We start from the raw sequence: 21,747 nt of genomic DNA, 5'->3' as shown, positions 1-21,747 counted from the left end.
CTGTGTAAATGAAACAATTTCATGTTTTCTTTGTTGTTGTTTTTTTCTATATTCATATTTATTTTAGTAGAGGTCCTGTTTTTTTTATATAAAACTGACATGTATTGAAGTGTGACATGATAAATAAATATTCTAATTTTAATATTTTAATCAGCATTATTAAATTATTTTACAAGCAAATTTTATCGTTTCGTAATAATAAAAGGAAAAAGTTTCCATCGGAAATTTTTGCCAAAAAAACTTTTACTCAACCTCTGTTTAGAGAGGGCAAGTGCGCCATCTAATGGCACATGGTTTGCAGCAAAACATTGACTTGATTTGGAAACTTGCATTGCTAGATAACTACAAAATGTAGCACATATTATATATAGCATAGTCACTGGTGAAGAATCAAACAAATCATACATTCATTTGTTGTCATGTCAGAAGCCAAACAGTGGAAAACAAGAAAAAGAATAGATGAGAACTTGGGCAGCAGTGATCCTGACTCACATGGTGCCATAGGCAAGGTCATGCATGAGGCACAGCATTCCTGAGGAATTGAGTACATTTTTATATATTAATAAGAGTAATTATATTATATTATATTTATATATATATATATATATATATATATATATATATATATATATATATATATATATATATATATATATATATATATATATATAAGGGGACGGGTAAACAGTGTACTTATAAGTGCAGGTATTTTTTAACCTTTGTTAAAAGTTATTCTGAGGTCCTTAAAGGACAAAATCTGTCATAAAAATTTGAAGCTTTGGAGCACAGACTTAAAGGGTTAGTTCAAATGAAATTTCTGTCATTAAGTACTGATGTCGTCCCAAACCCGTAATTCTTTCATCTTTAGAACACAAATTAAGATATTTTTGAATATTTTTTTAAATTCAAGGGTATCTGAACCACACATAGGCAGCAACAACATTGCACCTTTTTGGGTCCAGAAAGCTACTAAAGACATCATTAAAACAGTTCAACTTTAATGTTATGAAGCCACGAGACTACTTTTTTTGTGCAAAAACAAAACAAAAATGACTTTATTTAACAATTTGAACTGTTGTCATTCACAGTTAACGTAGTGAACTCAGTGCACGCTTCCGTGTTTATGTCCGTATCTTAATTTGTGTTCCGAAGATGAACAAAGTTCTTATGGGTTTGGGACATGAAGGTGAGTACTTAAATTTAATTTTTGGGTAAACTAACTCTTTAAGTTTGGTCTCATTTTAAAAAAGACCCTTGGCAGATTTTATAATAAATATAATATAATATAATATAATATAATATAATATAATATAATATAATATAATATAATATAATATAATATAATATAATATAATATAATATAATATAATATTGTGTGTGTAATAAAACATGTTTAACTAAACTGCTAGAAAATCAAAGCCATAAATCTAAACAAGTTGTGTTCCAAATTTAGGGTTGATATATCAACAAATTAGCTTTCATTAAGATTTGATTTGGGCGCAGTACACATTTTTTCTCAAATGCCAGCAAAGCTCCATTGGTACACATAGCAATTGGATATGTGATTTGCAGAACAATAGAACAGTTTTTCTCTCTTTAATATTATACACACACAATTTTTTCTTTACACACACATACAAATTATAATTGTAGAATTTATCCTATTATCTCTATAATATGCAGAAGCATAAAACAGGAAAAAAGTGAGTATTTTGCTTTATAGGCCAAACCTGAGAAAATGGTACCATCTTGTAAAAAAATTGTAATTTTTTTCTTTTTGAGGCCTTGCCAACAGAATGAAAGCCTAGTAACAAAAACTGCATTATTTTATAGTTAAAAGGCCCTGTGATTAAAATTTGAAGTTTTAATGGGTTTCAATGGGGACATTTTTGTCCTTAAGGTCAAAGTGTAACTATTTTGTACCTAGTGTAAAAATAGGTTTATAAAAGGAAATGGGGAAGAAATAGTAAAAATCGAATAAAACTAGACACTTGTGCCAAAATGTATGCAGTTGGCATTAACACAGGCAAAATATTATATTAATTCTCTTCTGTTTGGTTGTACGAACCATATGGAGTTCCTGGCCCAAAGTCCTTTGCAGCATCCTGCATATACTGTCCCAGCAGCTCTGCATTGGTGATTCTGGATGGGATCTTTCGGTCTAATTTTTCATAGAAGAACTCTTCAATACGGGCACCTAAACAGAGATTCATATCAGTAAGAAAGACATCATGCTTTATTCAGTCAGATTATTAAGAATTGATCTCCAGATCTGGTTAAGATATTCAGATGACTGAAGAACAAGCTTGAGCTTGTGTCTAAAACCACAAGATTCATCCTCCATTTTCAAGCAAACTCGTCTGCAAAAGGATAGTACTAACATGAAAAAGGCATAGTGAGAAGAGCGCACTCCACATGTTGTGTCAAAAACTAAACATCAGTCAGGAATTAAACAGGTGACCTAAAGCACAGGCCATGGGGAGCAGAGACAAAACTTACCAGTTTGGTCAACTGGAGCATGGAGAGAGTTAGAAAGAACAGGTTAGTGTTCTTACTTGTACACAATCACTAGGCCATCAGAACCTTTTGCAATAACTTTCAAAAGCCTAAATACATGAAAAGGTACTACGGTCAACGATGAGTTCTAAAGAATCTGAAACCTGTGGCCTTATCAATGATCCAGGAATTATAACGAAGAGGTATTACTATGAAATGTTTCATGTTGTTTACTGCCAACATAAAAACAGATTTTTGACCCGTGTAGAGAATGAGATATACACTACCATTCAAAAGTTTGGGGTGGGTAAGATTTTAAATGTTTTTTAATTGAGCTCAAGACTCCATTTAATTGATCAGTAAAACAGTAATATTGTAAAACGTTCATGCAATTTATAAGATCCCTTTCCTACTTTAATATATTTTAAATATAATTTATTTCTGTGATATCAAAGCTGAATTTTCAGCATCATTACTCCAGTCTTCATTGTCACATGATTCTTCAGAAATCATTCTCACTATTATCAATGTTAAAAACAGTCATGCTGTCTAATATCTTTGTGGAAACTGACATGTTTTTAAGAATATGAAGTTCAAAAGAACAGCATTTATTTGACATTGAAATATTTTATAATAATGTGTCCTTGCAGAATAAAACTATTAATTAATATAAAACATTTGAGCAGTAGTGTAATTAAGCTAAAGTTAGGAATCAAGTAATTTAGCAGACAGTTTTATCCAAAGTGCCTTACAGTCATTTATGACAGGGGAAGTCCAGCTGCTGTAACCTGGAGTGAAGTAAGAGCACAGTAACGATTAACAGCTCACATTTTACCGCTACGCCAGTTTGCTGTCCATCTCAGCACCCTTGTGAAATATTTGCTTACTCTTATCATTAGTGAAACTACTGCAGCAAGAATAGAAAATATATAAATCAAGGGTACAAAGACAATGAATTCACATAACGTGATACCTGACATAGTGACACCTGAGCACCATTGTTGTTTTAAGATGGTTGTCAGGCATCATATTTCACTGGCTGGCTGTACAGGAATTAAGCCGGCATTTAATTTTTCGAATAAAAATATTTTTTTGCAGATACATGGTGTAATCAAGCAAATGGCGACATTAAAGTAGATTGATTCAGATGCTCCTGTTCATCACGTTAATGGGAAATGTCAACAACATGAGACATTTTCCAACACATTTTTTTTTTAAGGCCACACATTTCAAACAATATCCAATAACAGAGTATTTTCTTTAGGAAAATGCAATATAGGGGCTTAGGCAGAGGACCCCAGATCTTAAACATTAAACGCCTATGTAGATTCTTACTTGGGTTAGGTTGAAGCAGCACCTCGGTCTGTCTGAAGATCTTGTCGGTCCAGTTTTTGGTGCAGTCTGCCCGAGCAATCAGATTCTCCAGATGGGCATCTAGCTCAGTCTTTTCTGCTTGGCCAAGCTTCTCTTCTGTGTACTGAAGAACATACAAAACAATTCAGACTGTAAGAGCAGCACTCCAAACACATCAGCAGCTCTTCAAGGGGAACAAGAATATGCATAAACACGTTATCTCAGAATGCTAAACAAGATGTGCAATATTAATCTGTTAACAAATAATGAGCAGTATTCTTGTACTCTTCAAACACTGAAAATGTTTCTTGAACATGTTTAGACAATGTTTCACAGATTACATCAAGCAGCAATTTATGCTATAAATCAGACATCACTTCTGAGTGCAAAATGAAATACATTTTCTTACAAAAGACAATGACAGGACATACCAGATTTGAATTCCAAAATGAATGAATGAAAATGAATTCCAGCTGAAAAGCACTGATATAATGATAGTTGGATTGTTGATAATTTACTAATATTACTTTACATTACAGTATATATATATATATATATATATATATATATATATATATATATATATATATATATTTATATATATATATATATATATATATATATTTATTTATATATAGGTGAGCATAAGAGAGATAAGAGTAACTGAAGGTAAAAAGGTATAAAAGTGTGGCCAAAATGATCATACATAAATACTGTTCTCTCTGAGTAGGCCTAAAATATAAGCAGTAATCTACAGCTCATGTGGACTGGCTCTGACTGCAGTAACTCCATGAGAGAACTGTGACTGTGATAATGATCTGCTCCCAAATAAATCCCTGACAGGTACAGTAGTAGTGACTGGCTAAGCAGGGACGCTTAAGGTGATTGGCTGATAGGGGACACCCCCTCCATCTGGTTCCTGGACTGAAAACAGTGTTCTGGGGCCAGTTGCATAAACTTAGTCACTATATTAAGACTGTCTCTTAAGAACTAGTTTGACCAACTTGCAGTTAACCAAGGGGTAATCAATTGTTATTTTTCCAATTCCAATTACACCAATTTACCTTTTTATGTAACAGACTTTAAAAAGTTAGGACCACTCTTCAAGAAAAACATTAGTGTCTTAACTTTTAAGACTAGTCTAAGTGGTTTATGCAACCGGTCCCTGTGTTCTCCTTTTGTCTACTGTTCTGTCTTCTCAGGAGAGACCCAACAATAAAAAAAGATCAGTTAAAGAAACTATAATAAAATGTATAAGGATCAGACAAGTGATATGGCCCAGGTTTGTTTGGCCCTTTGCAGATTATATTCAGGCTAAACCCTCAGTCATTGTTGAAGATCAGTAGCTGACCAAATGCTCTTTGACTTTCACTGATAAACAGGAAGTTCCTGGAACCCCAGTGGACCTGCAGTAAAGACTTCCTTTGATAAGATGAAAAAATATATAGTGCTGCTGGTGTTTGATATTTCACGCACACACAGGGAAGACCCCTGCTGACTGAGCGTAAAATTCAGGCCTGAGGAAGAAGAGGAAAGTGCATATAAATCACATTCACACTCAGCATGAAGGATTCCCTCTACTGCTGCAGCTTTGAATGCAGGTCATCCTTTTCATGACAACTTGAATTTTATCTATTTATACAAGTATTGTCTTTGGATCATCACGTATTGGCTCACGTTAACAGTTAACTATCAAGCAAATAAAATTCTGGCATTTTGTTTAATTCCTTTTGTGAACCGGAAGCTGCGACCAAATTTATTTCAGTATTGTGATGTATTTTCAGAGTGAAACTGAATTCTAAATGATAAAAATTGTTTTTCTCCACTGGGAATTGATTGGATCTAGAAAAGTAAGCGTTCCATTCAGCTCGCTGTCAAAGTTTGCATCAGACTGACAGTTGGAGGGGATGTTCTTCCCAAACCGTCAAACTGATGTAATCAGAGAAGGACGGCCATTCCTGAGGGGAAGTTTAATTTCAGATTTTGATTAATGATTACGAACTTTTTTTTTTTTTGTGTGGATTAACTTCACAGATGAATTGTTTACCATAATGATGCGCACTAACAAAAGTAAAAAGGGTCAATTTTGATTTCATGCTGACTTTAATTTTCTTTTTTTGTGATAATACGCCTCTAAAAGAAGTATCCTTCAGAAATAATTAATACATTTTACAGAAATTATCATCTGTCATAATTTACAGACAGTTTCAGGGGTCAGTCTAGAAGAAAACAGAAATGTTTATGCCTAAATGCAAACCACCCACATCATAGAAACAGATGGGCATTCAGTCACACACACACACCAGTTGGCCAGACATCCTAAAGTACTCTGCATACAAGAGGGTCTATTAAAATGAAAATGAGCTCTATGATGTTGTTCCAAACCCTTTATAAATTTTCTTTACAGTAATGCTGCACTGCATAAATAATAATAATAAACACAAAGTATCATAAAATGAGTGATAAACAACTTTGTGTGATGTACAGACTGAAATTTACGTCATTATTGTGAAATAAAAGGGCATTTCTTATATTTTTTTGGTGCTGTCCCACTGAACAGTTACCACTTTCATTCTATAGGGAAAAATATTAGCATGAACATCATACAGATTCAGAACAACATGAGTGTGAGACAGGAGTAAATAATAATGTTTTCAATTTGGGGTGAACTGTTCCTTTAAACTTTGGACGATGATTCCAAGCTTGTTTACTGTCTTGTGGTTATAACGGAGTATGTTTTTTAATATACTGAACGCTATTTTAAACTATTACATGAGCATATCTAAACAGTAAACAAGCATGTTGAAAATAAAAATAATTAGTCCTCTAGTGAATACGCTGTAAGCGAGAATTCAGCTGGTGACTGTCACATGAACAGCCATTAATAATGGATACGAGCTTGGCTTGCGTCTATCGGCTTACAATGGCGAGGAAAATACGGTTCATCGTAAAATGACACATGACATAAGGATTGTTCGCTTAAACAATGACAGATAGAGAAGGATTTACAGAACGCGACCTTTCTGAATGCTCGCATAAGAATATATAAAGGCCAACAGAGCGAAGCTGTTCGTCCATTCATTCACTCGAGCCGCTGCTGCGTTCATCCATCCTACTGAATTCACGCACGTCACTGATGGCTGAACGCAACTCCCGTAAAGTAAACAGAAAGCACTGGGTCATTTTATACCTGAACAGCACGAGTGAAGAAGACACCTGCATCCGACGCTAGTTTCTTGACATTGAAATCCATCGTGTCAGCGTTTTCACTGTGTGCGTTTCAGCAACATCAGCTTGTTGGTTGTCCCTGCAACGGGATCGATTGTGCAGGACGAGGCTGAATCGACAGCGCAACCTGGAGTTTAATGATCTTACCATCAGTTACATCAGCCATCCTCTACTCAGCCTGGCTGGGTGATCGCTTCAATTGTTTTAACAGTATTTTTTAAAATGCTGTAACTAGTTTCAGTTCTTTCAAAAGTAGGTTTCATGAAGAAAAAAAAAATATAGCTTTAAATTTTATTTATTTACTGGTAAATCTATTAATCAAAATGACCCAAAAATACTTGACGTTTAGTCGCTCAATCTTATTAATAAAAAGTACATAAAGGGTCTAAAGGCCTCACACAAATTGTATTATTCCTTTAATATTCAATTAAAATATGTCATTATACAATTATTAGTAGGCTAAAGAGTATGCATTTACCTATAGGCCTACTAACCCTAAATGTTTGAACGGATCATTTTATATACAAAATAAAAGAGGTGAGCAACAAACATGTGAAGCGTGATTTATTTGCATTTAAGCCATGATGCTGTAATGTTTCTTTTATGGAAAGCCATAAAATGAGCAGTTCAAGCGTATATCTTACCTACAGTATATACTGTTTGACAGAATACCTTAAAAATGTACTCAAAAATTCCAGCTCCAGGGATATATATATATATCCATGATTTCATGATTTGCTGACAAATTAGAAGAAAAACAACAACAACAACAACAACATATTCCAAACAGTCATCCGGTCAAGATGGGCCTTAATCGCATAAAGTATGATGAGAATTATTGAGAATGATCAAACTAAAACATTAAAGAAGAAAAGATACAGATCTTTAACATTCTTTTATTATACTGCATTATAAATATTTCAGAAAAAAAAAACATTTGAATGCCCACTTATGTAGCTTCACATAACAGATGCTAAAATGAAAGACAGCAAAAAAGAAGGTGCCCTGCTGCTGTTGATAAGCTGTAAGTCATGATATGTTTCATTTACTCTCAAAAGCCTATCTGTCAGAGCAGCTGGTTATATTAAGTGGTAACAATGAATGCGATATATGTAATCAGTATTACATAATTTAACATTTCAAAAACAGACTTAAATCAAAGGTTACACCCTCCGCTGCTCTTATTCACGTCTTCATCCCTATGCATCTTCAGCATAACGCAGTGGTCATTGCACCATTACTTGAGTAACAATTTTAAATGAAAACAACTTTTAACTTTTGCATTTTTCAGGAAGTACAGTGTTTCAACAAGTACTTTAATTAGCATAATCTTAAACAAAGCTATTCATAAACAGATACTTCAAAATGGTCAACTTAAGAGAGTAAAAACATTTGCCTCAAATGTACATTCAGGTCCTTTTTTCCACCTTTTTACCATAATGAGGTGAGTATGTACAAAGTCCCTATAAGACAAGTCATTTCACTCGGCGGCCATCTTTGAAACGCCTCTCGGGCATCCTGGGCATCTTGCAGCTCCTATCTCTTTGAATGGGGAAACATCAAATTCTCCAAAACTGTTCGCCAACCTTACGATTAAATTTCATATTCGAAATCACCAATGAAATCTGACAACAACTGTCTCATAAATGTTTTTCCAAACTCTCACGAATCATGACAAAAAACTATTTTCCAGGCTGGATCAAGCTAATGCGCATGCGCAAACCTAAATGGCGTGCGTCTGACTGTTTTTATAGAAACCAGTGCTTCTAACGGCCGCTGCAGTGACGCGATGACTTTACCAATCGGCGATTGGTTCTTGTTTAGAAGGCGGGACTTATTCCGCCATTTTGCGCGTTACACTTTCTCCCATTCAAAACAGTGTGACATGTCTTGTGTTATTCTAAAGTCTTTGGTATGTATGAGTGAACTGTGTCCTCTGGCACATCATCTGTTATTCAAGCGGTCTTATTTTATTTGGTATGGTCCTGAACCCACTGGCACAGCCTGTGACAGTAAGCTGGAGGACTGACCGTGGAGAATGTTTGCCGTGGGTGTCTCAGTCTCTTCCACAGGTGCTCGAGCCTCTTTTTGAAACCATAAACAGTGAAGATGTCAATAATTCCGATGAAGTAACGCTCCTCTGGTCCATCAATGACATGAAGCGGGTTCTTGAAGTTGGGAAGCAGTCTCCGGTTCTGGGCCTGGAACTCTTGTAGGTTGGCTGACTCTGTTCCCATCCTACTGGATTGCTCAATTTTGTCTTCCTCAAGACTTGTATTGTCCATTCCTCCATTGCCACTGTGCATTTCTGTTATTGTTGCACAATTTAATTCTGCGGACAGGAGTGTGGAGTCTTCCTCTGCCACCACCCCGGGAACAGTGGGTGATGCAGCATGTGTAGGACTGGATGTCGCATTCACTGACCTAACAACCAGTCGGAGAGGAACACAGAATAGAACAAAGAACATTATCCAACTCAATGATTACCATTCAATCAAAACATGTGGCTGTTGCAGATTATTTCACCTGAATTTTCCATGCTATTAAGTAAAAAATTACAATTATTACATCATTTACTCACCCTCATGTCATTCGAAACGCGCGTGACTTTCTTTTTGTGTGTGTGTGTGTGTGTGTGTGTGTGGAACACAAAAAGAGATGCTTTGTTCACGCAGCTCTTCTCCATACAATGAAAGCGGATAGGGACCAAAAACAGTCAAGCTCCTAAAAAAAGCATCGTACTGAAGTCATATGATAACTTTGTGTGAGGAAGAGACATAAATATAAGTCATTCATTGAAAAGCTTGACAGTCCGTGATCACTGTTCACTTTCAGTGCATGGAAAAGAGCAGCTTTGACATTCTGCTATAAATATGTCCTTTTGGTTTCTATGGAAGAGAAGAAGTCATAAATGTTTCAAAAGACATGAGAATGAGTATACAGTATATGAGATGTTTAATAAGTGATGGAATGATAGTACCAAGGACACGACGCATGGCTATTATAGTTTAGTAATTTAGTTTTTGTTATTTCTTTTTGAGACATTAATGACATTGAAGCTAGATATGATTTGGCTACATGCCTGCCTGCCATTGGCCGTTTGGAGAAGAAAGAGAGGGATCTGGAAACAGAGGTGAACATGAACATTCACAGTCAGGGAAAAGCCTGTTATCCTCATATACTGAACTAGAGATACGAGGCAGCAGAAAGAAACTTCTTGAAGTACTGTTTCTGAACCATAAGAACAATTGAAGCATAATCAAACATCAGTATTCGGCACTTAATCATATAAAGTTCATCACTATCGTCAAGTCGTAAGCATCTGTGTACCGTCTGACTGTGTCGAGAATAGAATTTGAATACCAAACCACACCAACCTTGAGGCTTCACTAAATATAAATATACTACAGTTGTGAACAGATATCCACAGTCTTCACTCGCCACTGTTTTCTATTCAACATCATTTTTCAAGTAATTACAGTTTTGAGATAAAGCTGTGTCATTATGAAGGCTGCGCCCTCCGGAGGTTGCATTCGTTGGATGCGTGCATCATTGAGGATGTCTCATTTTAGAGAAGTAACTAAACCTAAAATGAGACATCTTTTTAGAGAAGTAAAAACCTACTCTTATTCCTTATGAGGCATCAATTATTGTAATTTCTTTCTTAATTTGGAATGTAATGGACACTTTTCTGAAATGAGGCAGCCTCAATGACGTATGCAGCCGAAAAAGCGCAGTCTTCGGAATGAGACACAAAATAAATAAATAAAACAAACAAACAAACACTGGCATCTCCTTTAAGAATGTTTCCATTCACTATATAAACCTTTTCTTTTCAAAACATGGTCACACCTTGGCTGTTTTATGAGAACTTTTTTTTTAAGGCTACGTTCAGACTGTCAGTCCAAATCCGATTTTTGTGCATATCTGTTTGAAATCCGATCAGATTTAGCAAGTGTGAACAGCAAAAAAAATCAGTTTTAAGCTTCATTCATTTGAAGTTTGAAATCCTATTCAAATCGCACTTCTGGAAATCCGTTTTGGTCTGTCTGCTGTTTGAATATTGCGTGGTTTATGTGACTTTCTCACGCCACGTAAAACGGAAATGTCACACATTGTTATAGGAAACATTCTGAAAGTCGCTGCAGAAACAAGGTTGTGCTGTTACAAAGTGCCGGATGAACATAAAATTACAATATAATTGACACGTTTTGAAACCGGTGGAGACGACAGCATGGAATAAAGCCACACATACCGTTTCTGCTGCTGCCTCAGATAACGCAGTAGTCCAGCGTGGTGGCTACACATTGTCAAGTTGTAAATAAGACAATTTCTGTATTGCAAACCCCCGCAACGCCATTGCCATAGAAACCAATGCAATTCTGGAAAACGAAATAGTGTCATGGACACAAAAATTGGATCTGAACACAATGTGGATGTCAAAAAGGATTCCAATCGGATACACAAATTATCGGATTTGGACTGACAATGTGAACGCTGTCTAACTTCCCTGAAATTTAGATTTAGGTTATTTATATCTTATTTACTAGGATCATTTGAGATACACAATATACACAAGCAGACCTTCCTTAAAAGCATCTTTGTAAATGTCCGTGGCTGTGTATGGATGACTATACGCATGGTATATTAAACTTTAGTATACTTACTTTTTGGTACGCATGATGAGTGTTGCGAAAGAGAGAGTCTGGCTGAGTTCATCCTGGTGCAGGGGCTGATGGGCCAGCAGGAGGCTGTAGTCCAACACATTGAGTGTCTGAAGAAAGGCTGTGTCGATCTCCATTTGACGCAGGAGCCAAGGACGCTGCTGATCTGTCATATGAACAAGGAGCTATAAGATCGAACGTAACGGTGCAGATGAAGTCTACAGTAAATTTCCATTGCTAACAAGGAACTGAGCTTACCCAAGCGAATGAACTGTCCTTCAAAATTAAGATCCTTTAAAACAACAATGATCTGGCTGCCTTCAGGGGCTGGGTCTGTCCACCGGCTCACCTGACAGCCCTTTAAATCATACCTTAAACATTGAGAGAGAAGGGTGATGTAAAGCTAGAAGAAGAGTAATAGTAATGGAGAAGGATGTGGGAGTGATGGATCATTATTCTTACCATTAGTGCAATAGCTAAAAGTCAAAGCAATTTAATAACCAATAAGTGCAAGGCTGTGGATTACATTGAGTCAAAATGATAGTTCCTGTGGTGTACTCTCACATATGTGATGGAGAGACAAAAAACATTAAATATTAAAAGGACTGATAATGGACAGAGCGCTAACACTTCACCATTTCCATTTAGAGAATGCAGCAAGTCTTACCTTGCTGTGATTCTGTCATCAGGGTAAAACACACTTTGCATCACAATAAAGTACTTCTGCACACAGAAAACCAATAGAGTTTTATAACATGTACCTTCGAGGGCATTAAAATAATTAATAATATTGACAGGAAATTAAAGATATTCAATAAATGAAATAATTACCATCCTCTGATGTGCAATTTTGATTCTGTGAACACCTGTCCATGAATAAAGCATGACAGTTTCTTAAATGGATGCAATAAAGATAAGCATTTAGGGTTTTAAGTTGTCTCATCATGTATTACACATTTAAATTTATAATGCATATGAAATCCATCAAATATTTGTCCAGTAACTTTTGGTTCTCACCCAAAAATTTGACGAGTAGAGAGTGTGGGTACTTCTCCAGATGTTCCATGTAGATTCTCAAGTTAGACAAGAGAAATCGCACTTCTCTTTTACTCTGTGTCTTTAAGAAGAACCGCTTGTCATTACTGAACAGAGGAGAAAGAAGTGTGTGTTGAAGGACATTTGGTTATATTATTATTTGTTTGATATCTTATTATTATATTACAAAGTTTACTTACAGATACATATCTAAAATACACTACCGTTCAAAAGTTTGGGGTCAGAAAGTTTTTTAATTTTTTTGAAAGCAGTCTCTTATGTTCACCAAAGCTGCATTTATTTGATCAAAAATACAGTGCAAACTGTAATTTTGTCAAATTTGATTACAATTTAAAATAGCTGTTTTCTATTCTAATATATTTTAAAATGTAATTTAATCCTGTGATGGCAAAGCTGAATTTTCAGCAGCCATCCCTTCAGAGTCACATGATCCTTCAGAAATCATTCTAATATGCTGATTTTCTGCTCAAAAAACATTTCTTATTATTATCAATGTTAAAACAGCTGTTTAACACAGTATTTCTGTGGAAACCATGATAAATTTTTCTCAGCATAACAGAAAGAACAGCATTTATTTGAAATATAAACCTTTTATAAGATTATAAATGTCTTTACTGCCACTTTTGATCAATTTAATTCATCCTTCCTTAATAAAAGTATTTATTTCTTTGAAAAGGAAAAAAAAAAATCTTACTGACCCCAAATCTTTAAACAGTAGTGAAAGTACAGCTCCTATCTAAATGAATGGGGAAAGACTGTTTGTTAAGATTGTTTCAATAAGATATTTAAAAAAAAAAAAAATCAGGTGTGCATACATGATATACAGTGCAAAAAAACAGGCAATGCATCTATCAAAGTGTCTCCTCCTCTCTGGTGCATATGCTCCTGCAAGCGAAACATTTGTGCTGACTCACGTTAGGAAGAAGTCTGCCTTGCTCTTGGAATTGCTGATGAATTGCAGGTAGCTGCCTTCGGAGGAGAGGGACTGCTGGTATTCCTTCTCTGTCATCCCCAGGGAGCGCCGCAGACTTGCGAACACCGGCCCAGCATACGTCTCCATCCTGAAGTCCTTCACACAGTCACAAACATAACAGATGAGATTCAGTAGAAATTGTACATAATATCGTATGTACAATTCAAGCAAAACAAGCCAATGCTCAACAGCTGCAATGTCACATTTTGTCCAGCAAAAAAACAGCAGTGTCTGCTTTTTCCTTTAACGTACCTTTTGGATTTGAGTAACCTCAAGATTGTAGTCATCCTCACACAGCTCATCCTAAAAAAAGCATTAAATATTTGATCAATAATGATAAGTATTCATATTATAGTACATATGCAGGCAATGTTTTTCTTTTTGTGAAAAAAGTGTGTGAGAGAGATGCTTTGACCGCTGGACAACAAGCGGCACATTCATGAGTCATACTGCTGCATAAGCAGACTGGATTCAATGGAATCAGGGGTCTGCAACATCATCTATGTGTGTGTGTGTGTGTGTGTTTGTTAGTGAACGAGCACATGCCCATGAGTGCCACCACACTACAAAACAAGGTAACACTTTACCATAAGGTACAATTAACAATATGTTTTTACTGCATCTATTTCATAATTTTATTTAATACAAATTTCATGTTAGTTCACAGTGCATTAATTAATGTAACAGATACAACCTTTGACCTTAAAAATATATTAGTAAATATAGGTTAACATTAACTAGGATAAATAAATGCTTTGTTTTAAGTATTTTTCATTGTTAGTTCATGTTAACTAATGTAGTTAACTTATGTTAACAAATGAAGCCTTATTGTAAAGTGTTACCCAAAACATGTGGAGTAGTTTGATATCAGAGGATGTGTTTGTCATATGGATAAGTTCAAGCCAAGTCCCAAATGGGGAAAATTATCAATCCATTAAGTTTTCCCACAATTCAGTCACATTCTGGTGAAATCCAGTTTATTATATCTGAGTACATTACCATTTTAATGGGTTTTAAAAACACTTTAACCGTGGCTATATTCACAATATAGCAAGGGACTGAGTGTCTTAGTCCTTCTATAAAATAGTTTACAACATAAAAGGCGTAATTGTTCACAAAACTGTAGTTTATTTTACAAATGTCATTAATTATTGATGTTCCCTGACATATAATATTTAGGGCCCGAGCACCGATGGTGTGAGGATCCTATTGTAATTGCTCAGTCATCTTCTCCGAAATGAATCGCATTTTTAAGGGCCTAAACATGCTTGACTAACTCATGAAACGTTGCACATGTGTCAGAAGTGGTGAAAATTTACATCTGATATGGGCTTCAGAATTAGGCTCGATAGCGCCACCAACAAAATGTCAATTAAGCACCCTTAGTGCTACGTTTCACATACAGGTATGAAATTCGGTAGAGATGTGTAATAGCCCAATACCTACCAAGTCCCTGAGTACAAAATCTGAAAACCCAACAGGAAGTCAGATATTTTGAGTTTTCTCTGCAAAGTTTTTGCAGTTTTTGCCATTTCCCAGGTGTTGTACTTTAACAAACTCCTCCTAGAGCTTTAATCAGATCAACATCATATTTGGTCAGTCTAATCTAAAGGCCTTAGAGATGTTAAATTGTGAAGATCTTGAGATTTCACTGAAGGGTGTGTCTGTGGCGGCCTGACAAAGTCTGATGTTTCGCCATGAAAGAGGAAGCTGTTGTAACTCAGGCATACAATGCGCGATCTGCCCCAAACTTCACATGTGTGATAAGAGTCCTGGCCTAAAGAAATCTATATGACATTATTTTCAGTTAGTCATAGCGCCACCTGCTGGCAACAGGAAATAACATGCTTTACACTGTAATTCACTCCCAAAAAATCCATTTAAATATGCCACGAAGTACCAAACATGCTAGAAACACTAAATCATGCAACACTTGGCTGAGTGCTAATGTATGCGATTAACGCCATGAAACAGGAAGTTGCTGTAACTCAAGCATACAATGTCCAATCTGCCTCAAACTTCACATGTTTGATAACAGTCCTGGCCTGAAGACATCTACATGCCGAAATTATGTTATAGTCATATCGGCACCAGCTGGTAAGGTAGCAGGAAGTGTGGCAAATACAAATGACTGACTTTATCCTCCTATATTTATGTACTTAAATGCATATTGCCCATCGTGCTCTGTTTTCCTAAAGCCACCAAGCTTGCAGCTTTAATTTGTATTTTATAATTTGTAATGTGTATTTTGTATTTTAGCATGTTTGCAACATCTTACTGACAGCATCCTGGACTAAAACTTATCCAATTTCATTTTTTATTTATTTAGGTTTTAACATACTGAAAATGTAGTTAGGGATGCCAACGGAGAGAGTAGAATAGAAACATCGTCTTGGAGCCTTGAACTGAGAAAAGTCACGCATCAAAAAATAATACAAGGTCTTCTGGAGGCTCTTTAATTCTTTCAAGTGTTACTGAGTGTCACAGGCACTGCTGTTTCAATATTATATCATCTAAATAAGAAAATTGTTCTATAGAAAGCATTCTAAACTATGAAATATCACAAATGTGTCAAGCCTGGGGGGAAAAGCCATGCAAGTTCAGACAAAATACACTAAATACACTTAGATATTATACTTATGATTATTATTTACTTTTAACCATCTGCATTCTACATTGTCTCTAATTCTACCCTCTCTTGTTGTAGCACCACGCACTGTGAGAAACATTGCATTGTTTGAAATCTGTCCCTCCTCCCTGATGCATGCAGTACAATGGTGTTTGTTACTGAAACACTTGGTTACTCTTCAACACTCCCTGCTCTGTTACTCTTGAGCAAATTACCAAGATAAAAACAGCTCTAATCAAGCTAAAACATTGTAATATGGTGCCTCTTCAGCACTACAAACACACAGTCTCCATGGAAAGATCCGACTAAATATGGTCCTCTCTACGGAGGCTTCCCTCATGCTAATTAATGTCAAACGGAACATGTCTGTCTCCTTGGAGGTGTTTGATCATGCCAAGCTTTTGTCTCTCTCACCTTTGATTTCAATATGCACTTCAACACTGAAAATGTAATGTGAGCTGAACTGTTTATTTCCATGTGACTGTATTTTGATTTCATGATTCCAAACCTGTTTGATTATGATCATCTGTGACCTCTGTTCATATAAATTAGTTCATAACAGTTTGAGTGGTGGATATGCTAACACTAGTTCATTCTGAATAATTATTCAATTATTAAATAGACATCAAAACAATACAAATCTAAAATACCTCTAAATGAAAGGCTTTCCTCCCCCAATAAAAAAGCTTTAAAATAGCTTTGTAAATTTTTTTTTTTTTTTTTAAGAAAATTGTATATGTTTTATATATCTTCTCCATGGACCCCAAAGAGTCCACAAACAGGTCAAAACACTAGCGCGGACTGCAGTTTCTCCTGTTATCTTTCCCTAAAGATGGAAAAAGTGATATTCAATAGGGACAGGATGAGGTGTAGGTTCTTAAACATGGGAATACTCACAGGTAAAGGGTTGTCAATGGTGTTCTGCACAGCAGCAAACAGCCCTTCCTTCATCATACAGGTGAGACTGTAGAACTCATGCTGTTGGTCAATCTCAAACAGACCCAGAAGTTTCCATTGCTGCCTCAGTCCTCCCCACCGTCTCCTCTTCACTGAGCGACTGTGTCGGCTCACACTTGGCCCTGACATCTCCAGCTACAACATACAATAGACATGTAGTTCAATACAGTACACCTACAAACAGCAGAAACCACACACAGACAGATGTAAGATTTGTTTACTGAGAGATCCCTTACGTTTTATCAGTATTTTTTTTTTACTCTATACTAATATATGTTATAATGACTGGGATTTGTCATCTTCTTGAAACTGGTAAAGGTCTGTCTCCCTGACAACAGATCAACAAATCAAAATCTGTTTCCATTCAAGTGTCTTAAGGTCTTATTGTGGGGTCTCTCAGACAGGAAAATTATAAGTTATTTGAAATCCTTTATTAGTAGTGAATGCAGCACCATCACGTGAGAACAAAAGAGCCCCTGCAGCAAGTCACAGCACAAATTTGACATGCCATCAGTTGCAATAAATGCACTGCTCCTTTAAGACACCAGTATTTTGTTTGCACACAAGGAAATCATAGTTGCAAACCACTGTAAACAATTTTGGCTCACACTTTTCAGCCTGTTTGCTTTGTCCCCCCAACTGTCATGTGCCTCCAGTAAATGAGGTTTTCACCACTGTCCACTGAAGTGCCAGAGAAATATTGAATCAGAAGTTATTCGTTTCCAGTGATGGTAATCAGCTGTTCTGTATGAAGAAATTCAATTTTCCAATCTCGTTTCAGTCTTTCCCCCTCTGCCCATGGCTTAAAAAGACCTCTGTCATCAGATCTTCATATGAAGGACAGAATTAAGAGAAAGCCAATTTCGAAATAATGTATATTTTTATAATTGTGAATTATAGGCCAGTAGCCTATTTGATGTACATTGTAACAAAGCAGCCCATTTTAAAACAGGAAGAGCCTAAGCTCATCGTTTCTTTAACTGTTAGAGGAACTTGAGTTTATCTTCACTTCGATAAAAATGAAAGAAAAAAAAAAAAGGGTCTTTCCGTCTAATAAAAAAGATGCGTACATACCTCAGTGCGATTCATTATGGGGCCTCTAATACATGTCCTCGTCCGTGTGGGTCGTGGATGGGGAGATCAGCGCATTCTTTCTGTCCTCGCGTGACATGACATGGCCAGTGTGTGGATGAGCCGCTCGCGCTCGATCAGTCTCTCATCAGAGTGAGCGCGACTGCAGCGGCCCATCCCACAGCACTGACACACCGCTGCTCTCCTACTGAATACATGGACCAGGACTACTTACAGCCAAAGACGCGCAGAACAGCAGTACACACACACACACATACATACACATAATAATAAAAATAATATATATATATATATATATATATATATATATATATATATATATATATATATATATATATATATATATATAAATATATAAAGTATAAAATGTATATTTCTTTGTTTTAAACGTGCATATATACATATATTTATACAGTATTTTTTTATATAAATATGACGTAACCATCACAATCTCATACAATTCTTGTAGTTTATGATATATGATGGCACACACACTGAATGAGTTAGACAGGTGTTGATAGATAGATAGATAGATAGATAGATAGATAATGTAATATATATGAAATATTATAAAATGAGTAAGAGGAAAACAAACAATACATTAAACTAAGTTTTGCATATTTTTATTATTTTAATATGGGATTGTGTATGGTTTTACAGAAAGTTCTCTTGCTCATTCTTTATAGATTATTGTCCTCGATTATTTTGCTGCTATATTAAGCAAGCACTCTACCTTATCAATATATTTATTTACAACATAAGAGAACATTTGAAACAATCCTCAATTTAAAGCATGATTTAAAAAAATCCCATATTCCATTTAGATGCCATCCAGATACAAAGTACACACATATCTTCCCTTTGTCTTAGGTGTCAAAATTATGCTCATGTATTATTTGCCTTTATCTTCCTGACTACGGAAAGAATTTTCCAAAAGTAAACATCTCACAAGTCTCTTAAGTCAAGTTTGTGGACACTGGATGTACAAAGCTTAAAGAGACTACCGAGTAGCTACATGTTCAGTACTGATATGGCAGCTTAATAAACTATTTTGTTGTTTATTTTAACAACCACCTGAACATGACTGTAATCCAGGAAAGCAGCTTCACTTGGCTGTCTACAGGAAGTGGTGCATGACTGAAATCAACACAGTTCGTTCTTGTGACCAGATAATTCACAACAGCCTGAAGAGTCTTAATCAACTTTCTTAGGCTTTCGATTCTTCCATGTTATGACCCCTATGAAGGTGCCTGAAAAAAATGAGGGTAAATTTGATCACTAGAGTAAACAGTGGAAGGAAAAGAAATTTCAATTTGAAGCTGTGCATGATTACATCCATCATTTTTATAAAATCTATATGCAGATTTCATGAAAATGCAACAAACTAAAAATGTATCCAATAATATCTAGTCATTTTTAATGTTAAGAGAATTTTGTTTAATTGTTCTGTTCAGATTACTGATTGAATCCAACATTTACATTTACCATAATTTTCTGTTTAAAACATTTTCTTGCATTCTAGTAAAGATTTTGTGGTTCAGTCTCATTCACTCCCTTTTTCATGGAACTGGGGCTTGAATAATTAACATGGTTGTGTTGTTGAATTTAATTAATAACAGTTTTATTAAGTCAATATACTGCTATTTTTTTATGATGACATATGCCTTGCTTTACTTACCAACAAAAAGTAAGAGGATTAGTGCTGCGACTCCAGGAAGTATGACTGAATATTCTCGTGGAAGAAAATAGCTGTGGATCACATGGTCACTGTCTACGAAAGGCTGGAACAAGAGCAGAAGAGTTTGCATCAATGTTTCATTTTTTTTTTCTCAGTAGCATATGAAACAAAGCATGTTATGGGTGTCTAATTTAAAAAAAAAAAAAAAAAAAAACCTTACCAAGACTATGACCCAAATAGTGTAATACGTGAACAGTAACAGACTAAAGCCAACAAGTCCAAAGCCAACAGCTTGATCTGCTCCAGTTGCCTGAAAAGAAATTGTGTTTAGGGCTTGTCTCACATATAAGTGCAAATGACATTTAATAAGTCTCATTTAATATAAAATGTTAGTATATAAAAAGAAACGTAGAAAAAAAAAATTATTGAGGAATTAACATTTTGGCTTCTTTTTTAAAAAATGTTTTCAAAACCCGATACTCAACGTCAACGTTTTGCTCTACAACGTAAACTGCATACATCAAATGTTTTTATTTAGTTACTAATTAGAAAAATACATTTTAAATGAATAAATTATATTAAAAAAAACAACAAATAAATAAACGTAAATATCAGCTTCAAAATATCAGCTTCGCGTTTTCGATATGGACGAGTAATTTAAGTTGTAGAGCAAAACGCACGAGTAACGTCAAGTTTATGTTTACCACACACCGCATTTCCCTTATAAATTAAAAACACCATTATAAAATCCCATAGGAAAATCTCGAGGGAACCAGTGGCGAATTAGTCTTCCGGGTTTTGACGTCATCCCTGCACACACTTATGGTGTCGATATGTTTATGAAGGGTATCTACTGTATGCCTGAATCTCTATGGCAGGGCAAATTATACATTCAGCAGCTGTCATAAAGCAATGAACAAATAAATGTAACCGAACAAATAAGAACTATTTTTGTATTAGTGAACTATGTGTCATACTACGGACTACACAGGGCGAAACTCTTGTGTAGCTTTATTCATCCCAGTTGCTAGAAAGCTCGACAGTTAACAGCTAGAAACAACGCGGCGACCTATAAAGTGTAATATGGATCTGTATATGTGATAATAATATGGATATATACATGAGAACAACAAAGACATAACACTTTTACACCTATTATCTTACCATTATGGACGTGCCACTTCCGCATGCAACCAAAATTTATGAAATCTACTTCCGGTTAACAACGGAAATCTTGCTAGGAAATGTAGTTTTTTTTTTTCAATCTCATCGTGGTATTTCTTATTGTTAACCATACGAGGGCGCTCAAAGACAAATGATTACTGTTTAGAAGCAGAAATAGGCGGTCATAAGCATCTCTCTTTTGGAAATATATATTTTTAATGATATTTTCTAACAGAAAGGGGGGTTTCTGTAACACAGGCTGAGTTAACCCGTTATAAATGAGCTACAGAACCATATAAAAGAGCATAATCCTCCCAAGTTTCACAACTCTTATCATTTATTATATGTCAGAGGAACAAAGTTTTGTAAACTAATTCTAATTTAAAGTTTGGAGACATCAGCTTCATTAGTTAGCAAATTTATAAAACGGTTTTAAACTTCATTTATTTCCATTTGG

At 35.4% G+C, this 21,747-nt stretch overlaps 3 protein-coding genes across 12 annotated transcripts in view; all 3 read right to left on the bottom strand.

Annotated features, from left to right (window-relative positions):
* Window positions 1–7,186, bottom strand: part of sh3glb2b (SH3-domain GRB2-like endophilin B2b) — a 37,353-nt gene extending 30,167 nt beyond the window's left edge. For 5 of the 9 annotated variants that reach the window (XR_010896851.1, XM_067405526.1, XM_067405527.1 and 2 more), the window contains exons 1-4: window positions 7,040–7,186; window positions 3,832–3,973; window positions 2,069–2,197; window positions 493–532 (exon numbers count right to left, since the gene is read on the bottom strand). Coding sequence is in view for 8 of the 9 variants with exons in the window: in XM_067405526.1 (XP_067261627.1) it covers window positions 493–532; window positions 2,069–2,197; window positions 3,832–3,973; window positions 7,040–7,102 (374 nt within the window). In the remaining variant the exon portion in view is untranslated. The remainder of the gene's footprint in view (window positions 1–492; window positions 533–2,068; window positions 2,198–3,831; window positions 3,974–7,039) is intronic. The other 4 variants (XM_067405529.1, XM_067405530.1, XM_067405533.1 and 1 more) reach the window with 1 other exon arrangement.
* Window positions 7,187–7,892: 706 nt separating this feature from the next.
* On the bottom strand, window positions 7,893–18,634 carry pip5kl1 (phosphatidylinositol-4-phosphate 5-kinase-like 1). Of its 2 annotated transcripts, XM_067406796.1 has the most exons (11): window positions 18,431–18,634; window positions 17,297–17,491; window positions 14,023–14,073; window positions 13,712–13,866; window positions 12,759–12,883; window positions 12,573–12,607; window positions 12,409–12,464; window positions 12,000–12,112; window positions 11,745–11,907; window positions 10,160–10,198; window positions 7,893–9,501 (listed from the first exon to the last, which is right to left on the bottom strand). In XM_067406796.1, exons 1-11 carry the CDS (start codon window positions 18,443–18,445, stop codon window positions 9,048–9,050), a joined length of 1,401 nt encoding a protein of 466 aa, XP_067262897.1. In that variant the 5' UTR covers window positions 18,446–18,634; the 3' UTR covers window positions 7,893–9,047. The 2 variants fall into 2 exon arrangements, with proteins under 2 accessions (XP_067262897.1, XP_067262896.1); XM_067406795.1 differs by lacking the exon at window positions 10,160–10,198.
* A 349-nt stretch (window positions 18,635–18,983) lies between these two features.
* dpm2 (dolichyl-phosphate mannosyltransferase subunit 2, regulatory) lies at window positions 18,984–21,345 on the bottom strand. Its single transcript, XM_067407528.1, has 4 exons — window positions 21,291–21,345; window positions 20,347–20,436; window positions 20,127–20,229; window positions 18,984–19,698 (listed from the first exon to the last, which is right to left on the bottom strand). The coding sequence occupies exons 1-4, from the start codon at window positions 21,291–21,293 to the stop codon at window positions 19,643–19,645; spliced, it is 252 nt and encodes an 83-aa protein (XP_067263629.1). The 5' UTR covers window positions 21,294–21,345; the 3' UTR covers window positions 18,984–19,642.
* Window positions 21,346–21,747: the final 402 nt, after the last annotated feature.

Source organism: Chanodichthys erythropterus, chromosome 13, assembly GCF_024489055.1.
Source record: "Chanodichthys erythropterus isolate Z2021 chromosome 13, ASM2448905v1, whole genome shotgun sequence".
NCBI classification, from domain to species: Eukaryota; Metazoa; Chordata; class Actinopteri; order Cypriniformes; family Xenocyprididae; genus Chanodichthys; species Chanodichthys erythropterus.
This window is presented reverse-complemented; position numbering and strand designations above follow the sequence as displayed.

Bases quoted from the DNA above. Each gene is read 5' to 3' on its own strand.
- pip5kl1 (XM_067406796.1), bottom strand. The intron at 12,465-12,572 runs GTAATTATTTCA...TTCTGTGTGCAG, and splicing joins AAATTGCACATCAGAGGATG to AAGTACTTTATTGTGATGCA. The intron at 12,113-12,408 runs GTAAGACTTGCT...TCAATGTTTAAG, and splicing joins GATGACAGAATCACAGCAAG to GTATGATTTAAAGGGCTGTC.
- dpm2 (XM_067407528.1), bottom strand. The intron at 20,230-20,346 runs GTAAGGTTTTTT...CTCTTGTTCCAG, and splicing joins CTATTTGGGTCATAGTCTTG to CCTTTCGTAGACAGTGACCA. The intron at 19,699-20,126 runs GTAAGTAAAGCA...CATTTTTTTCAG, and splicing joins AATCCTCTTACTTTTTGTTG to GCACCTTCATAGGGGTCATA.